The sequence below is a fragment of the Lipotes vexillifer genome, unplaced genomic scaffold (assembly GCF_000442215.2).
Source record: "Lipotes vexillifer unplaced genomic scaffold, Lipotes_vexillifer_v1.1 scaffold484, whole genome shotgun sequence".
NCBI classification, from domain to species: domain Eukaryota; kingdom Metazoa; phylum Chordata; class Mammalia; order Artiodactyla; family Lipotidae; genus Lipotes; species Lipotes vexillifer.
The window spans coordinates 2,202,849-2,223,910 of record NW_006786458.1 but is presented as its reverse complement, the minus strand read 5'-3'; the positions used below and the strand labels follow the sequence as shown (position 1 = coordinate 2,223,910).

General features: G+C 38.6%; 1 protein-coding gene across 1 annotated transcript in view; it reads left to right on the top strand.

The window, feature by feature from the left end:
* The window catches only part of KCTD9 (potassium channel tetramerization domain containing 9), a 52,813-nt gene extending 32,655 nt beyond the window's left edge, over window positions 1–20,158 (top strand). The window contains exons 10-12 of the mRNA XM_007458825.1: window positions 15,433–15,538; window positions 16,278–16,411; window positions 18,229–20,158. Of these exons, the coding sequence (XP_007458887.1) occupies window positions 15,433–15,538; window positions 16,278–16,411; window positions 18,229–18,345 (357 nt within the window). The 3' untranslated portion in view covers window positions 18,346–20,158. The remainder of the gene's footprint in view (window positions 1–15,432; window positions 15,539–16,277; window positions 16,412–18,228) is intronic.
* Window positions 20,159–21,062: the final 904 nt, after the last annotated feature.

Sequence of the window (21,062 nt, the reverse complement as noted above, 5' to 3'; positions counted from 1 at the left end):
ATTTTAAGATTTTTTTGTTTTAGTTCTGTAAAAAATGCCATTGGTAATTTGATAGGGATTGCATTGAATCTGTAGGTTCCTTTGGGTAGTATAGTCATTTTGACAGTATTGATTCTCCAATCCAAGAACATGGTATATCTCTCCATTTGTTTGTATATCTTGAATTTCTTTCATCAGTGTCTTATAGTTTTCTGCATACAGGTCTTTTGTCTCCCTAAGTAGGTTTATTCCTAGGTATTTTATTCTTTTTGTTGCAGTGGTAAATGGGAGTGTTTCCTTAATTTCTCTTTCAGATTTTTCACCATTAGTGTATAGGAATGCGAGAGATTTCTGTGCATTCATTTTGTATCCTGCAAATTTACCAAATTCATTGGTTAGCTCTAGTTGTTTTCTGGTGGCATCTTTAGGATTCTCTATGTATAGTATCATGTCATCTGCCAACAGTGACAGTTTTACTTCTTCTTTTCCAATTTCTATTCCTTTTATTTCTTCTCTGATTGCCATGGCTAGGACTTCCAAACCTATGTTGAATAAGAGTGGTGAGAGTGTACATCCTTGTCTTGTTCCTGATCTTAGAGGAAACACTTTTTCACCATTGAGAATGATGTTTGCTGTGGGTTTGTCGTATATGGCCTTTATTATGTTGAGGTAGGTTGCCTCTATGCCCACTTTCTGGAGAGTTTTTTTCATAAGTGTGTGTTGAATTTTGTCAGAAGGTTTTACTGCATCTATTGACATGATCATATGATTTTTATTCTTCACTTTGTTAATATGATGTATCACATTGATTGATTTGCATATATTGAAGGATCCTTGCATCCCTGGGATAAATCCCACTTGATCATGGTGTATGATTCTTTTAATGTGTTGTTGGATTCTGTTTGCTAGTATTTTGTTGAGGATTTTTGGATCTATATTCATCAGTGATATTGGTCTGTAATTTTCTTTTTTTTTTAGTATCTTTGTCTGGTTTTGGTATCAGGGTGATGGTGGCCTCGTAGAATGAGTTTGGGAGTTTTTCTTCCTCTGCAATTCTTTGGAAGAGTTTGAGAAGCATGGGTGTTAGCTCTTCTCGAAATGTTTCATAGAATTCACCTGTGAAGCATTCTGGTCCTGGACTTTTGTTTGTTGGAAGATTTTTAATCACAGTTTCAATTTCATTACTTGTGATTGGTCTGTTCATATTTTCTGTTTCTTCCTGGTTCAGTCTTGGGAGGTTATACCTTTCTAAGAATTTGTCGATTTCTTCCAGATTGTCCATTTTATTGGCATACATTTGCTTGTGGTTGTCTCTTAGGAGGTTGTCTCTTGTATATCTGTGGTGTCTGTTGTAACTTCTTTTCCATTTCTAATTCTATTGATTTGAGTCCTCTCCCTCTTTTTCTTGATGAGTCTGTCTAATGGTTTGTCAATTTTGTTTATCTTCTCAAAGAATCAGCTCTTAGTTTTATTGATCTTTGCTATTGTTTTCTTTGTTTCTGTTTCATTTATTTCTGCTCTGATCTTTATGATTTCTTTCTTTCTGCTGACTTTGGGTTTTGTTTGTTCTTCTTTCTCTAGTTCCTTTAGGTGTAAGGTTAGATTGTTTATTTGACATTTTTCTTGTTTCTTGAGGTAGGCTTCTATAGCTATAAACTTGCCTCCTAGAAATGCTTTTGCTGCATCCCATAGGTTTTGGATCGTCGTCTTTTCATTGTCATTTGTCTCTAGGAATTTTTTGATTTCTTCTTTGATTTCTTCAGTGATCTCTTGGTTATTTAGTAACGTATTGTTTAGCCTCCATGTGTTTGTGTTTTTTACATTTTTTTGCCTGTAATTGATTTCTAATCTCATAGCATTGTGGTCAGAAAAGATGCTTGATATGATTTCATGATTTCAGTAAATTTACTGAGGCTTGATTTGTGACCTAAGATGTGATCTATCCTGGAGAATGTTGTGTGCACACTTGAGAAGAAAGTGTAATCTATTTTTGGATGGGATGTCCTATGAATATCAATTAAATATGTCTGGTCTGTTGTGTCATTTAAAGCTTGTGTTTCCTTATTAATTTTCTGTTTGGATGATCTGTCCATTGGTGTAAGTGAGGTGTTAAAGTCCCCGCTATTATTGTGTCACTATCGATTTCCTCTTTTATAGCTGTTAGCAGTTGCCTTATGTATTGACGTGTTCCTGTGTTGGGTGCATATATATTTATAATTGTTATATCTTCTTGGAATGATCCCTTGATCATTATGTAGTGTCCTTCCTTGTCTCTTGTAACATTCTTTATTTTAAAGTCTATTTTATCTGATATAAGTATTGCTACTCCAGCTTTCTTTTCATTTCCATTTACATAGAATATCTTTTTCCATCCCCTCACTTTCAGCCTGTATGTGTCCCTGGGTCTGAAGTGGGTCTCTTGTAGACAGCATATAGATGGGTCTTGTTTTTGTATCCATTCAACAAGCCTGTGTCTTTTGGTTGGGGCATTTAATCCTTTCACGTTTAAGGTAATTATCTATATGTACGTTCCTATTACCATTTTGTTAATCGTTTTGGGTTTGTTTTTGTAGGTCCTTTTCTTCTCTTGTGTTTCCCACTTAGAGAAGTTCCTTTAGCATTTGCTGTAGAGCTGGTTTGGTGGTGCTGAATTCTCTTAGCTTTTGCTTGTCTGTAAAGCTTTTGATGTCTCCATCGAATCTGAATGAGATCCATGCTGGGTAGAGTAATCTTGGTTGTAGGTTCTTCCCTTTCATCACTTTAATTATATCATGCCACTCCCTTCTGGCTTGTAGAATCTCTGCTGAGAAATCAGCTGTTAACCTTACGGGAGTTCCCTTGTATGTTATTTGTCATTTTTCCCTTGCTGCTTTCAGTGATTTTTCTTTGTCTTTAATTTTTGCCAGTTTGATTACTATGTGTCTCGGCGTGTTTCTCCTTGGGTTTAGCCTGTATGGGACTCTCTGTGATTCCTGGACTTGGGTGGCTATTTCATTTCTCATGTTAGGGAAGTTTTCAACTATAATCTCTTCAAGTATTTTCTCTGGTACTTTCTCTCTCTCTTCTCCTTCTGGGACCCCTGTAATGCGAATTTTGTTGCATTTAATGTTGTCCCAGAAGTCTCTTAGGCTGTCTTCATTTCTTTTCATTCTTTTTCTTTATTCTGTTCTGCAGCAGTGAATTCCACCATTCTGTCTTCCAGGTTGCTTATCCGTTCTTCTGCCTCAGTTATTCTGCTATTGATTCTTTCTAGTGTATTTTTCATTTCCATTATTGTATTGTTCATCTCTGTTTGTTCTTTTTTTTTTTTTTTTTTGCTGTCTGCAGGCCTCTCACTGTTGTGGCCTCTCCCGCTGCGGAGCACAGGCTCCAGAGGCGCAGGCTCAGCGGCCATAGCTCACGGGCCCAGCCGCTCCGCGGAATGTGGGATCTTCCCAGACCGGGTCACGAACCCACATCCCCTGCATCGGCAGGCGGACTCTCAACCACTGCACCACCAGGGAAGCCCTGTTTGTTTGTTCTTTAATTCTTCTAGGTCTTGGTTAAGCATTTCTTGCATTTTCTCGATTTCTGCCTCCATTCTTTTTCTGAGGTCCTGGATCATCTTCACTATCATTATTCTGAATTCTATTTCTACTTCATTTAGTGGTTTTTCTGGGGTTTTATCTGGTTCCTTCATCTGGTACATAGCCCTCTGTCTTTTCATCGTGTCTGTCTTTCTATGAATGTGCTTTTTGTTCCACAGGCTGCAGGATTATAGTTCTTTTTTTTTTTTTTTTAACATCTTTATTGGGGTATAATTGCTTTACAATGGTGTGTTAGTTTCTGCTTTATAACAGAGTGAGTCAGTTATACATATATATATGTTCCCATATCTCTTCCCTCTTTGTCTCCCTCCCTCCCACCCTCCCTATCCCACCCCTCCAGACAGCCACAAAGAACCGAGCCGGTTTCCCTGTGCCATGCGGCTGCTTCCCACTGGCTATCTACCTTACGTTTGTTAGTATATATATGTCCATGTCTCTCTCTCGCCCTAACACACCTCACCCTTCCCCCTCCCCATATCCTCAAGTCTGTTCTCCAGTAGGTCTCTGTCTTTATTCCTGTTTTACCCCTAGGTTCTTCATAACATTTTTTTTTCTTAAATTCCATATATATGTGTTAGCATACGGTATTTGTCCTTCTCTTTCTGACTTACTTCACTCTGTATGACAGACTCTAGGTCTATCCACCTCATTACAAATAGCTCAGTTTCATTTTTTTTTATGGCTGAGTAATATTCCATTGTATGTATGTGCCACACCTTCTTTATCCATTCAACCGATGAAGGACACTTAGGTTGTTTCCATCTCTGGGCTATTGTAAATAGAGCTGCAATGAACATTTTGGTACATGACTCTTTTTGAATTATGGTTTTCTCAGGGTATATGCCCAGTAGTGGGATTGCTGGGTCATATGGTAGTTCTACTTGTAGTTTTTTAAGGAACCTCCATACTTTTCTCCACAGTGGCTGTATCAGTTTACATTTCCACCAGCAGTGCAAGAGGGTTCCCTTTTCTCCGCACCCTTGCCAGCATTTGTAGTTTCTAGAGTTTTTGATGAAGGCCATTCTGACTGGTGTGAGATGATGTCTCATTGTAGTTTTGATTTCCATTTCTCTAATGATTAATGATGTTGAGCATTCTTCCATGTGTTTGTTGGCAGTCTGTCTATCTTCTTACGAGAAATGTCTATTTAGGTCTTCCATTTTTGGATTGGGTTGTTTGGTTTTTTGTTATTGAGCTGCATGAGCTGCTTATAAATTTTGGAGATTAATCCTTTGTCAGTTGCTTCATTTGCAAATATTTTCTCCCATTCTGAGGGTTGTCTTTTGGTCTTGTTTATGGTTTCCTTTGCTGTGCAAAAGCTTTGAAGTTTCATTAGGTCCCATTTGTTTATTTTTGTTTTTATCTCCATTACTCTAGGAGGTGGGTCAAAAAGGATCTTGCTGTGATTTATGTCATAGAGTGTTCTACCTATGTTTTTCCTCTAAGAGTTTGATAGTTTCTGACCTTACATTTAGGTCTTTAATCCATTTTGAGCTTATTTTTGTGTATGATGTTAGGGAGTGATCTAATCTCATACTTTTCCATGTACCTTCCAGTTTTCCCAGCAACACTTATTGAAGAGGCTGTCCTTTCTCCACTGTATGTTCCTGCCTCCTTTATCAAAGATAAGGTGACCATATGTGCGTGGGTTTATCTCTGGGCTTTCTTTCCTGTTCCATTGATCTATATTTCTGTTTTTGTGCCCATACCATACTGTCTTGATTACTGTAGCTTTGTAGTGTAGTGTGAAGTCAGGGAGCGTGATTCCTCCAGCTCCGTTTTTCATTCTCAAGGTTGCTTTTGCTATTCGCGGTCTTTTGTGTTTCCATGCAAATTGTGAAATTTATTTTTATAGTTCTGTGAAAAATGCCAGTGGTAGTTTGATAGGGATTGCATTGAATCTATAGATTGCTTTGGGAAGTAGAGTCATTTTCACAATGTTGATTCTTCCAATCCAAGAACATGGTATATCTCTCCATCTGTTTGTATCATCTTTAATTTCTTTCATCAGTGTCTTATAATTTTCTGCATACAGGTCTTTTGTCTCCTTAGGTAGGTTTATTCCTAGATATTTTATTCTTTTTGTTGCAATGGTAAATGGGAGTGTTTTCTTGATTTCACTTTCAGATTTTTCATCATTAGTGTATAGGAATGCCAGAGATTTCTGTGCATTACTTTTGTATCGTTCTGCTTTTCCAGATTCATTGATTAGCTCTAGTAGTTTTCTGGTAGCATCTTTAGGATTCTCTATGTATAGTATCATGTCATCTGCAAACAGTGACAGCTTTACTTCTTCTTTTCCGATTTGGATTCCTTTTATTTCCTTTTCTTCTCTGATTGCTGTGGCTAAAACTTGCAAAACTATGTGGAATAAGAGTGGTGAGAGTGGGCAACCTTGTCTTGTTCCTGACCCTAGTGGAAATGCTTTCACCTTTTCACCATTGAGGACGATATTGGCTGTGGGTTTGTCATATATGGCCTTTATTATGTTGAGGCAAGTTCCCTCTATGCCTACGTTCTGCAGGGTTTTTATCATAAATGGTTTTTATCATACATGTTTCAGTCTCTGTGGGGTCAGTGCTCCTTCCCCTGGGTCCCAGTGCACACTCTACTTTGTGTGTGCCCTCCAAGAGTGGAGTCTTTGTTTACCCCAGTCCTGTCAACATCCTGCAGTCAATAAATGGGTGTTGAATTTTGTCGAAAGCTTTCTCTCCATCTATTGAGATGATCATATGGTTTTTGTCCTTCAGTTTGTTAATATGGTTTATCACATTGATTGCTTTGCATATATTGAAGAATCCTTGCATTCCTGGAATAAACCCCACTTGATCATGGTGTATGATCCGTTTAATGTGCTGTTGGATTCTGTTTGCTAGTATTTTGTTGAGGATTTTTGCATCTGTGTTCATCAGTGATATTAGCCTGTAGTTTTCTTTCTTTGTGACATACTTGTCTGGTTTTTGTATCAAGGTGATGGTGGTCTTGTAAAGTGAGTTTGGGAGTGTTCCTCCATCTACTGTATTTTGGAAGAGTTTGGGAAGGATAGGTGTTAGCTCTTCTCTAAATGTTTGATAGAATTCGCCTGTGAAGCCATCTGGTCCTGGGCTTTTGTTTGTTGGAAGATTTTTAATCACAGTTTCAATTTCAGTGCTTGTGACTGGTCTGTTCATATTTTCTATTTCTTTCTGATTCAGTCTTGGCAGGTTGTGCATTTCTAAGAATTTGTCCATTTCTTCCAGGTTGTCCATTTTATTGGCATAGAGTTGCTTGTAGTAATCTCCCATGATCCTTTGTGTTTCTGCAGTGTCAGTTGTTACTTCTCCTTTTTCATTTCTGATTCTATTGATTTGAGTCTTCTCCCTTTTTTTCTTGATGAGTCTGGCTAATGGTTTATCAATTTTGTTTATCTTCTCAGAGAACCACCTTTTAGTGTTATTGATCTTTGCTGTCATTTCCTTCATTTCTTTTGCATTTATTTCTGATCTGATTTTTAGGATTTCTTTCCTTCTAACTTTGCGGTTTTTTTTTCTTCTTTCTCTAATTGCTTTAGGTGCAAAGTTAGGTTGTTTATTCGAGATGTTTCCTGTTTCTTAAGGTAGGATTTTATTGCTATAAACTTCCCTCTTATAACTGCTTTTGCTGCATCGCATAGGTTTTGGGTCGTTGTGTCTCCATTGTCATTTTTTTCTAGGTATTTTTTGATTTCCTCTTTGATTTCTTCAGTGATCACTTCGTTATTAAATAGTGTATTGTTTAGCTGCCATGTGTTTGTATTTTTTACAGATCTTTTCCTGTAATTGATATCTAGTCTCCTAGCATTGTGGTCGTAAAAGATACTTGATACAATTTCAATTTTCTTGAATTTACCAAGGCTTGATTTGTGACCCAGGATATGATCTGTCCTGGAGAATGTTCCATGAGCACTTGAGAAAAATGTGTATTCTGTTGTTTTTGGTTGGCGTGTCTTATAAATTATATCAATTAAGGTCATCTTGTTTAATGTATCATTTAAAGTTTGTGTTTCCTTATTTATTTTCATTTAGGATGATCTGTGCGTTGGTGAAAGTGGGGTGTTGAAGTCCCCTACTATGAATGTGTTACTGTTGATTTCCCCTTTTATGGCTGTTAGTATTTTCCTTAGGTATTGAGTTGCTCTTATGTTGGGTGTATAAATATTGTAGTTCTTCTTGCTTCTGCTCTCTGCCCTCTGGTGGGTGAGGCTGTCTAAGAGGCTTGTGCAAGTTTTCTGATGGGAGGGACTGGTGGTGGGTAGAGCTGGCTGTTTGTTGCTCTGGTGGGCAGAGCTCAGTAAAACTTTAATCTGCTTGTCTGCTGATGGTGGGGCTGGGTCCCCTCCCTGTTGGTTGTTTGGCCTGAGGCACCCAACACTGGAGCCTCAGGCCAAACAACAACAGGGCTCTTTGGTGGGGCTAATGGCAGCCTCTGGGAGGGCTCAAGCCAAGGAATACTTCCCAGAACTTCTGTTTCCAGTGTCCTTGTCCTCACAGTGAGACACAGCCAACCCCCTCCTCTGCAGGAAACCCCCCAACACTAGCAAGTAGTTCTGTTTCAGTCTCTGTTGGGTCACTGCTCCTTCCCCTGGGTCCCAATGCACACACTACTTTGTGTGTGCCCTCCAAGAGTGGAGTCTCTTTACCCCAGTCCTGTCAACATCCTGCAATCAAATCCCGCTAGTCTTCAAAGTCTGATTTTCTAGGAATTCCTCCTCCCGCTGCCGGACCCCAGGTTCAGAAGCCTGACGTGGGGCTCAGAACCTTCACTCCAGTGGGTGGACTTCTGTGGTATAAGAGTTCTCCAGTTTGTGGGTCACCCACCCAGCAGTTATGGAATTTGATTTTATTGTGGTTGCGCCCCTCCTACCATCTCATTGTGGCTTCTCCTTTGTCTTTGGATGTGGGGTATCTTTTTTGGTGAGTTCCAGTGTCTTCCTCTCAATGATTGTTCAGCAGTTAGTTGTGATTCCAGTGCTCTCGCAAGAGGGAGTGAGAGCATGTCCTTCTGCTCCGCCATCTTCAACTAATCTGGATGTTGAATTTTATGAAAAGCTTTTTCTGCATCTATTGAGATGATAATATGGTTTTTATTCTTCGGTTTGTTTTGGGATGTATCACACTGATTGGTTTGCAGATATTGAAAAATCCTTGCATCCCTGGGATAAATCCCACTTGATTATCATGTATGATCCTTTTAATGTATTGTTGGCTTCGGTTTGCTAGTATTTTGTTGAGGATTTTTGCCTGGTAGTCTCCTGTAATTTTCTTTTTTTGTGGTATCTTTGTCTGATTATGGTATCAGGGTGATGGTGGCCTTATAGAGTGAGTTTGGAAGTGCTTCTTCCTGTGCAATTTTTTGGAATAGTTTCAGAAGTGTAGGTGTTAACTTTTCTCTAAATGTTTGATAGCATTCACCTGTGGAGCCTTCTGGTCCTGGACTTCTGTTTGTTGGGAGATTTTTAATCACAGATTCAATTTTAGTACTTGTAATTGGTCTGTTCATATTTTCTGTTTCTTCCTGGTTCAGTTTTGCGAGGTTGTACCTTTCTAAGAATTTGTTCATTTGTCCTAGGTTGCCCATTTTATTGGCATATAGTTGCTTGTAGTAATCTCTCATGCTCCTTTGTATTTCTGCAGTGTCAGTTGTTACTTCTCCTTTTTCAGTTCTAATTTTATTGATTTGGGCCCTTTCCTTTAGTTTTCTTTATCTTCTCAGAGAACCAGCTTTTAGTTTCATTGATCTTTGCTATTGTTTTCTTAGTCTCAATTTCATTTATTTCTACTCTGATCTTTATGATTTCTTTCTTTCTATTAACTTTGGATTTTGTTTGTTCTTCTTCCTCTAGTTGCTTTAGGTGTAAGGTTAGGTTGTTTATTTGAGATTTTTCTTGTTTCCTGAGGTAAGCTGTTATGAGTATAAACTTTCCTCTTAGAATTGCTTTTGCTGCATCCCATAGGTTTTGGATCATTGTGTTTTCAAACTTCATTTGTCTCTATGTATTTTTTGTTTTGTTTGTTTGTTTGTTTTTTAATATATATATTTATTTAACTGGCTGTGTTAGGTCTCAGTTGCAGCATGCGGGATCTTCATTGCAGCATGCGGGATCTTTCGTTGCGGTGCATGGGCTCTTCGTTGCGGCATATGGGCTTCTCTCTAGATGTGGCGCGCAGGCTCCAGAGTGCGCAGTCTCAGTAGTTGGGACGTGCGGGCTTAGTTCCCCCGTGGCATGTGGGATCTTAGTTCCCTGACCAGGGATCGAACCCACGTCCCCTGCATTGGAAGGCAGATTCTTAACCACTGGACCACCAGGGAAGTCCCATCTGGGTATTTTTTGGTTTCCTCTTTGATTTCTGTAGTGATCCATTGGTTGTTTAGTAGCATATTATTTAGCCTCCACATTGTTGTGTGTTTTGCAGTTTTTTTCTTGTACTTGATTTCTAATCTCATAGTGTTGTGGTTGGAAAAGATGCTTGATACAATTTCAGTTTTCTTAAATTTACCAAGACTTGGTTTGTGGCCCAGCATGTGATGAATCGTGGAGAATGTTCCATGTGCGCTTGAAAAGAATGTGTATTCTGCTGCTTTCGGATGGAATGCTCTATAAATATCAGGTCTATCTGGTCTGATGTTTCATTTAAGGCCCGTGTTTCCTTATTGATTTTCAGTCCGGATTTTCTGTCCGGATTTTCTGTCCATTGATGTAAGTGGGGTACTAAAGTCCCCAGCTATTATTGTGTTACTCTCAATTTCTTCTTTTATGTCTGTTAACATCTGCCTTATATGTTGAAGAGCTCCTGTGTTGGGTGTATACGTATTTACAATTGTTATATCTTCTTGGATTAATCCCTTGTTCATTATGTAGTGTCCTTTTTTGTTTCTTGTAACAGTCTTCTATTTTAAAGTCAATTTTGTCTGATATGAGTGTTGCTACTCCAGCCTTCTTTTGATTTCTAGTTGCATGGAATACCTTTTTCCATCACCTCACTTTCAGTCTGTATTTGTCTCTAGCTCTGAAGTCGGTCTCTTGTAGACAGCATATATATGGGTCCTGTTTTTACATGCAGTCAGTGTGTGTCTTTTGGTTGGAGCATTTAATCCATTTATATTTAAGGTAATAATCAATATGTATGTTCTTATTGCCATTTTGTTAATTGTTTTGGATTTGTTTTTGTAGGTCTTTTTTCTTTGTTTCCTCTTTTGTTTTCTTGTGATTTGATGACTATCTTTAGTGTTTTTTCTTTTTTGTGTATATATTACAGATTTTTTTGTTTGTAGCTACCGTGATGTTTTAATATATCAGTCTGTATCTATGCCTTATTGTTTGAAGTTGCTGATCTCTTAATTTCAAATGCATTTTAAATATCCTGCATTTGTACTCTCCTTCTCTCACAATTACTGCTTTTGGTATCATATTTGTGTGTGGATGATTTCCTACCTTTACTGTGTAGTTGCCTTTACCAGTGAACTTTCCCATTTTATAATTTTCTTGTTTCTAGCTGTGACCTTTTCTTGGAGAAGTTCCTTTAGCATTTGTTGTAAAACTGGTTTGGTGGTGCTGAATTCTGTTAATTTTTGCTTGTCTGTAAAGCTTCTGATTTCTCTGTCAAATCTGAACGAGAGCCTTGCTGGGTAGAGTATTCTTGGCTGGAGGTTTTTCCCTTTCTTCACTTTAAATATATTGTGCTACTCCTTTCTGGCCTGCAGAGTTTGTGCTGAGAAATCAGCTGATAGTCTTCAGGGGATTTCCTTGTTTGTTACTTGTTGCTTTTAATATTTTCTTTGTCTTTAATTTTTATCAATTTGATTATTATGTGTCTGAGTGTGTTCCTCCTTGGGTTAACCCTGTATGGCACTCTCTGTGCTTCCTGGACTTTGGTGACTATTTCCTTTCCCACGTCAGGGACATTTTTAGCTATTATCTCTTCAGATATTTTCTCAGGTTCTTTCTCTCCCTCATCTCCTTCTGGGACCCCTTTAATGTGAATGTTGGTATTTTTGACATTTGTCCCAAAGGGCTCTTAAACTCTCCTCATTTCCTTTCATTATTTTTTCTTTATTCTGTTCCAGGGCAGTGGTTTCCACCACTCTGTCTTCCAGCTCACTGCTTTTTTCTGCCTCATTTATTCTGCTACTGATTGCTTCTAGTGTATTTTTCATTTGTTATTGTATTCTTCAACTCTGTTTGTTACTCTTTATATTTTCTAACTCTTTGCTAAAAACCTTCTTGCAACTTCTCGCTCTGTGCATCCATTTTTTCCCCCGAGTTCTTGGATCATCTGTACGATCATTACTCTTAACTCTTTCTCAGGTAGATGGCCTATCTCCACTGCACTTATTTGTTCTGCTTCTGGGGTTTTATCTTGTTCCTTCTTCCGGAACTTATTCCTTTGCCATCTCATTTTGTTTAAGTTACTGTTTTATTTTTATGTATGTAGTGGCTTATGTTTCTTGACCTTGGAGAAGTGGCCCTCAGTAGGGGTTGTCCTATGTGTCCCAGCAGTACACTCCTCTGTCATCACCCAAGGGCCAGCCTGGTCCTAGGGTACTTTCTGACCTATGTTTGTGGACTCAGTGCTGCAGGATCATAGTTTTCTTGCTTCTGGTGTCTGCCCCCTGCTGTGAGGCTTTGTCTAGAAGCTTGTGCAGGCTACCTAGCAGAAAGGGCTGGTGCCTGCCCACTGGTGGGTGGAGCTGGGTCTTGGCCCTCTGGTGGGCAGGGCTGTATCTGGGGCATGTCTAGAGGTGTCTGTAGGCTCAGGAAGTCTTTAGGCAGCCTGTCTGCTGATAGGTGGTGCTGTATTTCCACACTGTTAGTTGGTTGGCCTGAGGCATCCCAGCAGTGGAGCCTACAGGCTGTTGGTTGGGGCCAGGTCTTGGTGCCAGGGACCCAAAATGTCTGCCTCCAGCCAGAGTTCACGTAGATCCCTGCTATGTCTGCCACCAGCTTTTATGACCCCAGAGAGAGCCGCAGCTGTCACCCCCCACACCACCTCCCCTGGAGACCCTCCAAGACCAGCAGCTAGGTCTGGCCCAGGCTCCTATGGAATCATTGCTTTTGCCCTGGGTCCCAGTGCATGCAAGATCTTGTGTGTGCTCTTCAAGAGTGGAGTCTCTGTTTCCCCCAGTCCTGTGGAGCTCCTCAGGAAGCTGGCCTTCAAAGCCAAATGCTCAGGGGGCTCCTCTTCCTGGTGCCAGACCTTTAAGCTGGGGAGCCTGGCGTGGGGCTTAGAGCTGTCACTCCTGTGGGAGAACTTCTGTGATATAACTGTTCTCCAGTTTGTGCATCGCTCACCTGGTTGGTATGGGATTTGGTTATATTGTGAGTGCACCACTCCTACCATCTCATAGTTTCTTCCTTTATGTCTTTGGATTTAGAGTCTCTTTTTTGGGGTAGGTTTCAGTCTTTTTTATCACTGGTTGTTCAGCAATTAGTTGTGACTTTGGTGTGCTCATGAGAGGAGGTGAGCTCAAGGTCTTTTACTGGTCTCTCAATAGCCTATGTAATTTTATCTGATACATACTGAAGTGCTATAGAATTGCAAATTTAATTATTGATAAAAAATGGCTCATGGTGAGGAGTTGTTGCCCAGAGTGTGTGGGCTGTGAAAGTCAAAACTAATCGCTAATTGTCTTTGGCACTTGAAGATGACTGCTGATGAATGGCCATACATATTGCAGTGTCCACAAAATATGATGTGTTCTAAGCACAAGATGCACCTAATGGTTCCACCCGTCTTGTTGAACTTCTCTCCTAATTGATCCCTCCCTCATGGGCTGTGAAACCTTTCCATAGGAACCCTCCAGTTCTGCTGTCGACCAAGATGACCTCAGCTGTTATCACAGTTACGTGGTCCATGTCTGAGCTGCACCCTCTGTTCTGTCAGCATCCTTTAGAGTGTTTCCTCCATGTGCTCCAACTGCCATTATTGACTTTAGTCTGCTTTGTAAAAGCTGGTATAATAATCCAGCTGTTACGAATCCATTGCACATTCCCAGTGCAAGACTTATAGTATGGTAAGAGCTGGAAGGGACCTTGATGGTCGAGTGTGACCCCATGTTACAGACTAAGAAACTGAAACCTGGAGGTTTGCCCAAGCCCCAAAGCCTAGTTTGTCAGCAGTGTTAGAACTAGACTCTAAGCCGTGTATTTTCTTTTCCTTATGTCTTTTTTAAATGACTTTTTGCTTTGGAGAATGTCAAACATAAACAAAAATGAGCTAGTATAATGAATCCCCCTTATATCTCCGTTCCTCAGCTTCAACAATATCAGTGTTTAAACAATCATGTATTGTCTACCTCTCCAAAGATTATTTTACAGCAACTCATAATTTCGCTTGTATTTATTTTATTTGTCTCTTAAAGATAAGGGTCATTTTTAAAAACAGTCTTAATATCATTATCATACTTTAAATAAACAGTAATAACCTAACTGCTTTCATCAAAACCCATTGCCCCTTGATATAGTAAATAGCCCAGTTCTTACAGCTGCAATGCTGGTTTACTTAGTAGCTGAATTCTGAGGTCTCAGTGTTGGTGACCTGCTTTACCATTAGATAAATAGTGGGTGAAATGCTTTCTATGGTTGAAGACAGAAAACTTAACTTGAATTTCTTATATATTTGTTTCTTTTTGAGATTCCATAGCATAACCTTGAGTATAGAGCAGTACTTATATAATTACCTTGGAAACTTTTCATAATATTTACAGTCTGTTTTACCTGGGAGTATAACGCAGGGAACCAGAGACATTTATTTTCAAGTTGTCGGCTTCCTGTCCTGTTATATTTTCAAGTACATAAAATCCAGTCGTCTTTGAGTTATGTTGGTCCTTCCAGGTCCTCATCGTCCTACCTGTCAGTCTGAGCTTCTGTACTACCTGGTATTAAAGCGCAGGCATAGATGGAAACGCACATGTGTTCGTCAGTTATCTGTGATTTGAAATGGCCTATAGCTTATCTCCTTTTCACTAGAATTGACTGTAGGGTGAATGAAATTACACTTACGAAACAAGGATTTTTCTTGTTAGGTATAGCTATCACATAACTTGATCAGCCTTTGGATTTTAGATTTCTTCACTGATCTAATTTATAATAATTACAGTTATTTATGTAGTGCCTTACAGTTTTTAAAACACCTTTATAGATAGCTTCCTGCCTTATCTAGTAGTTGTTAAGAGTTCAGATCTGATGGCATTGAATCCTCCAAGACAAACTAGCATAATTTACAGTTCTAACATATATTTTCTGGCTTCTTCCTCTTTACATCTTGTACTGTGGCTTGGGTACTCAGGATTGACAATGTGGTGTAGCAACAACATTGCTGGTTGGTACAGAAAGACCCTACAAACAACTTGGTGGTGTTTGTAGCTAGATGATGCCTTTCATTACTGGCCTTAGCAGTCTGGCCTTTGAAAAGAAGGTAGTGGTAGCATTATTGAGCATCAAGAATTTCATTGATTGATTCCTACAATAATAAGGAAGGAGAAAATCCATACCCCTAACAAGTTTCTTCACCCAGACATTTCAACTGTCACATTGTCGTGGCCTGGGCTGTTTATAAAAACAGAAATAGACTCCTCAGCTTCTTTATCTAAACTCTTAAAGCAGAAATGCTGTTGTTTATTTGCCTTTTGTTTCTTTTAAAACAACTATTTTTTAAAAGCATTTCTCAGTTTTTATTGGGTTCAATTGGAAAAGTCTTTTTTGTAAACAGAAACTAACTGATTGTGAGTGTATCAAACTGAGCTTTTTTTTTTCCCTCCTTTTTTTTCTTTTACTGTATGAGCCAATTTTTTCTATTCCAAACAAAATTCTGAACCTTAATACATGGACATTTCTCTTTACCTTTGCCAGTGTGCAAATCTCCAGGGAGTCAAGATGCTCTGTTCTAATGCAGAAGGAGCATCCCTGAAACTGTGCAATTTTGAAGATCCTTCTGGTCTTAAAGCCAATTTAGAAGGTGAGATTCTATCTATAATTACTTTCTCTAAGGTAAAAACACACTGTTAAGTAAAAAGCCCTGCAAAATAATTGTTACTGGTAAAACATGACAACCATAGGGATGTAGATTTCTTCTGTCTTGTACTTAGAGAATTTGCAAAGGGATTAAGTCATTGCCTGGTCTCAGTCGTGGTGACCAACATGCTGAACTCGGGAAATGTGGCCTCCGATGTTTAAGGGGGCTTCAGTTGGAGAATTAAGTATCAACATCTTAAACTTTCAAACAGAACAGCATAGCCTTACACGGACCAAAATTAAGAAATTCAGTTTGCATCTAGCCAGGCAGTTGTTTGTCATTTTTGGATATAATGTTTTGTTTATGAATTCCTTATTGCTGTGTTGCGTCCATGAACTGGTCAGTTCATTTATTTTTATATTTAGAAGACACAGTACTTATCTTCACTGCCATGAACTTTCCAGGGCATATTTAAAAGTGCTAATTATCGTAAGACCGAATTTAATTCCTCCATCAAAAATACAGACTAAAACATGAATGCTTAATTCATAGTGTAAGCAAACAAGTTGTTAACAAAGAACTCTTTATGTATGTTGGTTGAGAGACAGATTTATAATTAACAGTCATTTCCAAAGGATCCAGAGGTCATCATTCACCTGTTATAAGTCAGCTTGCATCTTTTGAAGATAGATGACTATAAATATTTTCAAGTTCAACTATGCCTAAAATGTATTCCCTTTAGGTGCTAATCTGAAAGGTGTGGATATGGAAGGAAGTCAAATGACAGGAATTAACCTGAGAGTTGCTACCTTAAAGAATGCGAAGTTGAAGAACTGTAACCTCAGAGGAGCGACTCTGGCAGGAACTGATTTGGAGGTGAGTCAGCAAGTTGAAAGAGTTTTTTTTAAATCTAGAATTACTGAGTAGCTCCTGCAAAATGTATTGAGATCATAAACAAAGTCGTTGGCTGGTCAATACTGCCAGGTAACATGCCAGCCCAGCTGAAGGGATGCTTTCCTTTCAATTGCTTGTTTAAACAAATTTGAATTCCAGAGTAGGATCCGGTTACCTAAGTTACAGATGCCAGGTTCAGATTTGAAGACTCATCTGGCATTCAGTCTGAGCTGATTTCATTTCTCCTCTTTTCCTTGGGTCTCCCTCAAGTAGATACGTTTGCTAGTTGCTTTTTTAATCCAGTTGATTGTGGTTTCCTTAAATTTTAATTCCAAACAATTAAATGGGGCCAGATTATTTCTTGAACTACTTGAGAAATTGAAATGACATCTGTGTTTGAAATCAGGTTCAGGGAAAGCCTGTTCTAAATCGGCATCATATTCTTTTTTGAATCTCAACCTGAGATTTTCATTCTGTCCAGTCACCTTTTTCATCAGTATTGTCTTATAATGTATGATCTTGATTGGCAGATTTAGCGTGCAGACTCCATAGCTGTTAATAGGTCTGTATCATCGCTCTCTGGTAGCTCTTTCTGCGACAGTGGGCATGTTCTGTGACTCTGCTGTCAGTCCAGCAACCACCAGCCACCTATGGCTACTGAGCTTCTAAAATGTGGCCAGTGCCACTGAGAGATGGATTTTTTTAATTGTATTTAATATTAATTCATTTAAACATAAGCTGCCATATGTGGCTGGGACTATCATATTGAACAGTACAGCCCTATACAAGAAAACCTGGCATAGATTGGATTGTAGAGACTAGCACGTCAACGTTTAGCTTGCTGTTGATTTTTTTAAATGTTTTTGCCTTGTTCTCTTGATAGGTCTTAGCAGCGTAGTAGCAGGCCCCATTAACCTTAAAGGCAAAAAGAACCAGCCTAAGACTATAAACCTATTATAAGCACCATTATTTAAGTTTTTTTTATTATGTGTTACTGTCACCTATGATGATGATTGTTTTTCTCCTTGGTTTGAGTTAGCATGTAGTCCATGCGGTTAAACAGCAGAAAGCTTCTCTTTATCCAGCTGATTGCAAAGACTAATCAGGTTGACTGTTGGGGCAGCTGCTGACAGGTTATGTGCGGTCACCCTTCTCTCTAACCATTGTCCCCACCATCCCCAGGGATGTAGGACTTATCCAAAATCCCTGTCTCATCTGTCACTCCCTGATCTCAAGGGAAATTTGAAAGCAGTTCCCACTTGTGGTGGTGGTTACACTGCTGTATACATTTATTAAAACTCATTGAACTGTACACATAATTTGGGGGTTAAAAAGAGGTAATTCCTTGCTCTAAGAGTGAGTGTTAGGGTTGAAGGAGAATCTATTATGCGATTTAATGAAGTGAAATCCCTTTCAGATTTTTTTTTACACAGTCTCCCCCACCCCCTCGCTCCCATGCCTTGCATTATTATTGTTCATGGATTGTTGAGATACTTTTTACTACATTGGAGTCCATTCTGGATTTTAAATGCCTAAACACAGAAGGGACATGCTTCGTCATTAACTTTTGTTTATACATATTGACAGTGGTCAGCCTGAGCATCAACTAGAGAGAGTAAATGCAGAGAGAGAGAAGAAAATATGACTTTCTCCCAAAATTTCTGGAAGTTCTCCAGAGATAACTGAGTTTTATTATACAGGAACATTTTCCTAATATGCCCCAGGAATCACTTTGAGAGGGAACAGATAAGGCCTTAAATCTGTCTATTACTTCCAAGAATATTGTTTTTGTCCTACAGAACTGCGACCTGTCTGGGTGTGACCTTCAAGAAGCCAACCTGAGGGGTTCCAACGTGAAGGGCGCCATCTTTGAAGAGATGCTGACACCACTACATATGTCACAAAGCGTTAGATGAGAATCCTAGGGATGGAGGAAGATGCCGAAGATGAGAAATGCTCTCCTTATCACTTTTCTTTCTCCACCCACTCAGCTGTCTGGAAGAAATAACACCGGAAGGGAATTAAAAAAAACAAACACGTAGAGGATTATGCTTGTTCTCAGAGGTGCATAAGGGGAAAAAGAGACTTTTTTTCCACATTCTGATTTTAACAGAGAAGCACTCATTCCGTAGATGTAGGGAAGCTAGATTAGATTGCTGCCTTTTGAGTGGAGTTAGGGGGATTTGCCTGGCTTTGTGACCAGGAATAGTATCTATTATATTTGCTTTTAAATAGGCATGATGTGGAAATACCATCTTGGTTTGAAATGCATTTGAAGATTTTAATTTATGAAAAGCACAACATATGCAATTATATTTATTGAGTCTTTAGATGCAGTATGGATATTTAAATTGTTAAACTTTATGACAATTTTGAAAAGGTTGTTCAGGTTTATAAATATCAGTAGCTTTAGTGATGCCTCCCCTACTTTAAATACCTGTCACACCGTGTGAATATGGTGAGATCAGACTCCCCAAGGCTTTCAGGTTCATTTTTTTTTTCTTTAAGAACAAAACATTAGCTAAATTAAAGAAATCCTCTGTTACTGATTGAGACGGAGTGGAAGGAAAGAGATATTGTTGTACATCATTGTCAGCTTAAGTAACAGTGGAACTTTCCAAATGGAGGAAGGATTTACCTACAGCTACAACTTCTGAATGAGCATTCCTTAGGATTTCATTCTTAGCAAGTTCCACTCAATGCCAGACCAGGCAATTTTATCTATTTACACTGCTAGTCTAGTTTCCTCCTGTAGAATCAAAACAAGCATAGGAAGATAGTTTTGAACCAAAAAACCAAGGTGCATAATTAACGTTCATTTAATTCAAATGCTAAATAGTTTAAACAGGGCCAGCTCGGAAATAGGTATTAAATCCCAATCCACTGCAATCAGCTATAAAATATGAATGTATATGGTAAATTCATCTTTTAGAAGTCAACATAATATAATTGCAGCTCAAAACCCTACAACGGGGAATGAGGACTTTTAAACTGACAGTTTGACTACAGCTCTCAACAAACTTAAATGAAAATAAAGGCATTTGACTGGTCCAAGATGTAATACCAATAAGTCAGCACCTGTGGTTCTTATATTTCTGGTTTCTTTTGTTTTAATAAATTTTAGCCTGGCTTTTTTGAGTCATTATCTCTACAGCAGCAGGGGCAGGGCCTGTACTGCCTTACCAGTGACCGGTGTCCTATGTCAACCCCAAGAGCAGGGATGTTAAGCTGTGTCCAAGTGGGTTCTGAATTCTACAGACTCATCGGTTTGAGGCAAGGAGTCATTAAAAACCACTTTGTCTCCTTTGGGAGAATGACATGTCTTCAATATTTACGTAGCTTATTCTTCTATATATACATATGCAAAGCTTTCCTTAACAGTAAAGGGTATATATGCATAGTGGGAGGAGGTCAAACCTTTACAGGTGAAGGAAAGCAACTTCAGAAATGAATTATTTTCTTTGCTTTATTATTTTTACCAAGACAGAGAAGTACTGTATTGAGAGAGATCTATTTTCGTAATCAATATGTGCCTAAATTATATTTAAATCATTTCACTCTGTACTATATTTTCAATAATTATAGAATGTGTTGTTCATCCACTTAAGGGTACATCTGTAGACATAACCTAAGACTGCAGAAGAATCTGAAAGATCCAAACACAGTATGCTTAGAAAATGCAGATTTTGGATCTAATGTGTACTGCATTAATAAACGACGTGAAATGTTGAAAAGGAGTTTCTTGTCTTGCTTTTGAAAATCAGAACTTTCCAAATTTACTTACATTTCTTCAATATGTGTTGAAGACCAGCCCCAAGGGTCTGGGTGGAAAAGGAAGAAAGTGCCGTTGAAGTTATTTCTTTAAGCATGGTTATTTTATGATCCTCCGCTTAAAATCCACCATTCTAACAACACAAAGACATTTCATTAATGCTTAAAGAAAGAAAAGACCGTCTTCCAATAATTCAATTTTTGTGTTACTCTTTAGCTGATGAACATTATTACCAGCTAGCCTTTATTAGGATGGTTACGTATTGATACATTGCCCCTAAAATGTTCTCACCTGACAACCAGAAGAAAGAAGTTTAAGAAGGAAGGGAAGTTTCAAAATAGTAAAACTTCCATTGACCCGAGCAATGAAACATGACTGTACACATAGGTTAAAAACACAATTGTTGGAGGAGGGGTGTTGGAAGGGCTAGAAAAGGGTTTAAGCATAAATTAGCTGATTATCTACACTGAGAAAATTCAGGACTCATGTTAACTGTTTAGAGCAATACATATGATGCTGTAATATAGTCTAGTCTTTTAACTATAATTTCAAAGCCATTTTAGTAGGAAATATTGTAGATTCATTTTCTTATGAAGTTTACCATCATAAATCAAGACTTGGGGTGTTTTCTCCAACTGTTCATTTCATGAATTGGAAGTAAATCTACCGCAAGTCAACCTTAAATCATCTTTAATATATGAAAAGCCCTAGAATTTTTTTAAATCTCCAAGGAAGTATTATCATCTTTAAAATGTACAACTCTAAAAGCAGTTACATTACTTTTGGTATAAAGTAGCTTATGCAAGGATTAATTCTCCAAAACCCTTTCACAACCTTAGATGTGTCAGCAGGAGTTCATGA